Here is a 5,305-nt window from a genome sequence, read left to right as displayed (position 1 = left end):
TGGAAAGAATGATTCTAAAAAACCATAAGAAGAACCCTTCATTTATTACATAATAAAAATAGATAGGAGCTTAACCATGACAGCACATTGTTTCTTAAGGTTCTAGTTGATGCATCTCAAATCATTTTTATATGTATTTAAATATACAGTAGATTAACTAAGAGGATTATATAGACTATCCAAATGCAATTTCCACATGATGTACTGTACATTCATGCTTTACAGAAGTCTTTTTTTATCTCACTAAAGACATCCTGTCAAGTTATTTGGTTAGTCCATCTTGTACAAGAGTGCAACATTTTATGCAGGTTGTAATCTTCCTTCATATTCATAATCTCCTATGTCCTTCATAAATATCCTACAAACAATTTGCTATTCTTCTTTTAAGATAAATGTTAAATTCAAATTACAGTAATTGACAAATTACATATAGGGTCAAAGAAAAAAGAAACTTCAGGCATTTTTTAAATGTGCAAAACAATTTAGCATTGAAAATCAGCTAGCATCTGAAATGAAGCAACATTTCTCATGCACTTCTACTTTGGCATGGTTGGTTTTAAACCATGTATTTGATTTTTGGTTATTGTATTTTTGGCTTTTTGAACCTTGATTATACTTCTTATTGTATATGTCAATTTATTGGATTTATTTATTTTAGATTTTGTATTTTTGGAAAAAAAATCTATTTTGCTTCTTTTTCTTGCTCTGCTGTCTTATCCTTTTTGTATTCCCTAATAAATATTTAGATATGAAAAACCTTTGCTTGCATTTGTCTTGAAACAAGCTTTTTTACTATTTTTTCTCTCCACAAATTTGGGCTTTTTTTTTTTAATATTTGCTATTTCAAAAACTGTATCCCCATTTGTAGGCCTGTGTGGACAGAAAGCATGATGGCTGAATTTGGGGTTACGTGGCACAGTGGTTCACAAGTTCAGACCTGGAGGACCACAGTAGCTGCAGTTTTTCATCCCAACCTGTTCACAATCAGTCAGTCATTTCACCTTGAATTGAGCTCAATGTTTAATTTAATTACACATTTTTTATTTTCTTATTTTGCATTAGTGCAGTAGCCAATCAGTAGCACAAGGTTTACATTTATAATAAACTGAGACACACCTAGATCAGCAGAACATCTAGAGCAGTAATCTCTCTTTTGTCATTTTCCTACTAATTCACCTTTTTTGTTTCTTTAAATGTCTTCTGACACTTTAAACTCAGCCCCATCGTTTTAGACTCAAATAATATTGCTACATTTAAAAAAATACACCAAATCATAAACTTCCTCATTGATTTCAACTGCACGGATTAATGAGGTACCAGAGCATTCTATTAGTAAATATGAAAACACTATCTCCTTGATCAAGTCGTGGCTGACAGTGAACTCCTGATTTCAAATTTTACACTTTTCGAATAGATTTCTCTTTCAACCAGGCGTGTAGGCCCCTGGGACCTGTCAATGACTGATTGTTCCATCAGATCTATTTAATCCACTTTCTTAAATAGTTCCGGGGTGGGTTGAATTTTGAGTGGGTCACCAGTGGAAATATGAAAATCTGTTTTCCTTTTTGTTGCCTATTTGTTTTTGATTTCAACGAAAATTTGACTACAAAAAAAAAACCTTCCCAGTACAGTTTTATGTCATTAAAATGCTGAATTGCACCCAAAATCACATTGGAATGTTTTTCTTTCTTTTCACAAAAATGGTAAAATTGCTGCATCACAGCCAAACCTGCCCACAACCCAAACCCACCATCACTATGTCTTTCTTGAACATTCTAATTCAGCTGAATACAATTTGACAGACGGACTATTATTAAGTAAATGATGGACTGCTTCAACTTTTAAATCACACCGTAGTCTACTTTCTTTGTTTACCACTTTCTGCATTTTGTCCTTTTTTTCTAAATGCATTTATTTCTTTTTTGTAAAGATTTTTTTGAATCTTGAAAATTTTAATGTTGTAATTTGGATACATATTGTAATTTCTTTATCAACTATTATGTATTCTGGCAGAATTGAGATCTGCTCTTCAGAATGATGCATGGGCCATAGATCTTAAAAAATGGGTATGTATGCCATGGATATTACAGTAAAAGTGAAGTAAAATAATCCTTTTTTTATTATTTTGGTAAAACAAGAAATATTATCTGAAGACATTTCATAACATTTTATTTATGAGTACACATTGCATATTCAGTGACATGTGTTAATTCTGAGGGGAAGAACATGATGTTGAGTGATTGGCTGATTGAAGATCACGTGAATAGGCATATTGAAGGCTGAATGAGTTGTAGCCAGTTAAGAAATTGGAGCATAAAATGGCCAAAATGAGGTCAAGTTTAAAGAGCTAATAATAACAATTAGCAACAAATGAAGAGGATACCACATAATAAAACAGAGAATGGTGAAAGGCTGCAGTTACTTCAGACCCACTAGTGTGCTCATTAGTAAACAACAGCAAGAACACCAGGTGTATTGGAATGAAAATAATGATAAGTATGATGAACATCTTAAAAATAAAGATAAAAACATTAAGGTAACTGTATGTAACATAATGCAATATTTACTAACAAACATGTAGAAGTCCAGTTCTGTATTTTTGAATACACAAAGACTGGAAAATAACAACTTGTTTAATTAAATTAGGAGTCCAGTTGAGGACTGGAGAACCACTGGCCTAGGATGAGTCCTGTTCAGAGGCCCCATACCTGTACATTTTGTGTATTTGTTTTTGAAACCTGTAATTCCATCTTTGCTTTTTTAAGAGGCAAGTGTAAACAGAAAAAGCTGGTAGGAGTAGAAAGTGAACAAACAGGTAGACAGATAGATAGATAGATAGATAGATAGATAGATAGATAGATAGATAGATAGATAGATAGATAGATAGATAGATAGATAGATAGATAGATAGATAGATAGATAGATAGATAGATACTTTATTAATCCCAAGGAGAGCAACTGACTGCTGACTCTCTTTCAATTTTTTAAGTCAACAGTACATTAACTTGCAAAAATATTTCAGGGAATATTTTCAAGGTGGTCCCTGCCCATTTATCATGTTTCCCACTACTGCCAATCCTTACCACTTAAAAAAAAAAAACTTCTCTATAGATGCAATACTTTTTAGATTCCTGCAAATGATTATAATAGTTAAACCAAATAAAAGTTGATTGAGACTGTATAATTCTGTATCTTCAGATCCCTCATGTATAGGGTATTTTTCCTTTTCAAGGTAGCTTCTTGCATGCTCTATAAAATACTCAAACACCTATAGCAGTTATTCTTTGACATCATCTTTAAGACAGTGGCTATGGGTTACTTCACCTCTTCCTCAGAAGAAAATTTCCTTTCTTTCCATTTTTCAAACACTTACACCACCCTAATACCATTGACATATTCATTACCTGCGTTCCATACACTTTATTCTCTTCTCTTGGCCACTTTTTACAAAGCAGGAGTTAAACTATTGGGTGTGTGAACTCAAGAAATACAGTAGCCAGTCCTACTATATCGTCACATGGCTTTGACTTTGATTCACACACAAACAAACAGTTGCAGCATACATGAGATACTACAATCATTCTCCAAGCTTTTCAGTGAGTCTTCTGCTTATTTTTTAATGAGCCCTACTTTACAGTTCCTTTGAAGAATTAAAAAAAAATTGCTATCTTAATGATATGTTACTTATGCCATTTTAATTTATAAATTTGGTCTATGTCTATGATGCACTTATTGCATTTGTTTAGTGGGGAATATTTTTGTTTGAAAAAATTTGATGAAGTTATTGCGAATTTGTTTTGTATGAATACCATAAATCATTGGGTTAAGAAAAGGTGGTATAGTTATCATTAATGTGCCTATTGCTTTTGTTGCATTGGGGGTGATGTTTGGAAATCTCAAAGCTATAATTGAAAACAACACAGTTGTTTCAAATACAAAATAAACTGTCAGATGTGTAGCACATGTATGGATAGCTTTTCTTTTGCAGTTACTTTGTGATTTGAATAAGCATGCAATTAATATTTTGACATATGTCCATGCAATTACTAAAAATGATGAAGTGGTAATAAAATAAGTAATGAAGAGTCCATAGATGTTGTTCACAGTTGTATCAGAACATGACAAAACAAATAAAGATCCATTAAAGCAATATGCATGCACTATTAGTGATCGACATCTTGTTAGTCTAACAGTAAGTGTTAAGAGAATAACAACTAAAACAAAAGCACATCCCCAAGAAAATGCACACATTTTTACAAGGGTTTTGGTGTTCATAATAATATTGTATCTTAATGGATCGCATATGGCAATATACCTGTCTAATGCCATTGATGTTAGGATAAGGTGAGCAGAAATAGCATATAAATGGATGCAAAATGCTTGAATAACACAAGCTTCAAATGAGATAATTCTTGTGTCAGTCAAGAAGTCAGACATTAGTCTAGGCATTAATGCTGTACTTCCAATTAAATCACAAACAACCATGTTACATAGCATCAAGTACATTGGCTCATGCAAGCTCCTGTGGAAAACAATCACAAATAATAAGGTGGAATTAGCAATTACAATGATTATGTATGCAGTAAGTGTTAAGATAAACAGAGGTACTCTTGCTTCTTGTGGAACAATAAAACCCTCCAAGATTAGACTTGATGAGTTATCAAAAGACATCATGTTCTACCAAGGAGTGAATCAGAGGCTGAAACAAAAAAGAAACAGGAAACAAAATCAGAAGCATTATATTATTCACGTTACCCATCCATTAGTCAACTTTCGAAATATTTCCTTCACTACAGGGTCAAAAGAAGCCTATTTTGACAGATCAACAGTAAGTCGCTAAAATTCAATAATAAACATACAATTTATTCAGAAGCAATGTCTACAAAGCTACTTTGTTTTATATGGGTTGGTGCTGCTGCTTCATTCAGTAAATCTTTCACTAATTCTCCAAGTACCTGTGTGGAATTTAGTTTTGATACTTAAATGATTCTGTGTGGGAGTGATCTGGAACTGGATTTAACAGGCTGGAAAGTATTATGTTGAGAATATTTACAATCTACACAAACCAGAGATCTGTTACAATTGGCAGAAATGCAAGGGAAAAAAGATCATGTGTTATAGAATTATTGTTTATGTTGGTGATTACATTGTATAGTGTCAGCAATAATATAATTTTTTATAGCCAGTAATTCTTTATCATACATTTATTAATAAATATTTGTAAAAGTTTAAAACAGAGACTGCAAAATGATGTACAGCTAATGAAAAAAATATAAAGATGTGAGGAAGCATTTTATGACATGGG

General features: G+C 32.3%; 1 protein-coding gene across 1 annotated transcript; it reads right to left on the bottom strand.

Moving 5' to 3' along the window:
* Window positions 1–3,729: 3,729 nt before the first annotated feature.
* Window positions 3,730–4,674, bottom strand: LOC120524570 (olfactory receptor 52H1-like). Its single transcript, XM_039746402.1, has one exon. It carries the CDS (start codon window positions 4,672–4,674, stop codon window positions 3,730–3,732), a length of 945 nt encoding a protein of 314 aa, XP_039602336.1.
* Window positions 4,675–5,305: the final 631 nt, after the last annotated feature.

This window comes from Polypterus senegalus, chromosome 2 (genome assembly GCF_016835505.1).
Source record: "Polypterus senegalus isolate Bchr_013 chromosome 2, ASM1683550v1, whole genome shotgun sequence".
NCBI classification, from domain to species: Eukaryota; Metazoa; Chordata; class Cladistia; order Polypteriformes; family Polypteridae; genus Polypterus; species Polypterus senegalus.
Note: the sequence above shows the minus strand (reverse complement) of the source record. Positions and strands in the feature narration are given on the sequence as shown.

What these genes read in the sequence shown, in the direction of transcription:
- LOC120524570 (XM_039746402.1), bottom strand. Translation starts at nt 4,674, where the DNA reads ATGATGTCTTTTGATAACTCATCAAGTCTAATCTTGGAGGGTTTTATT.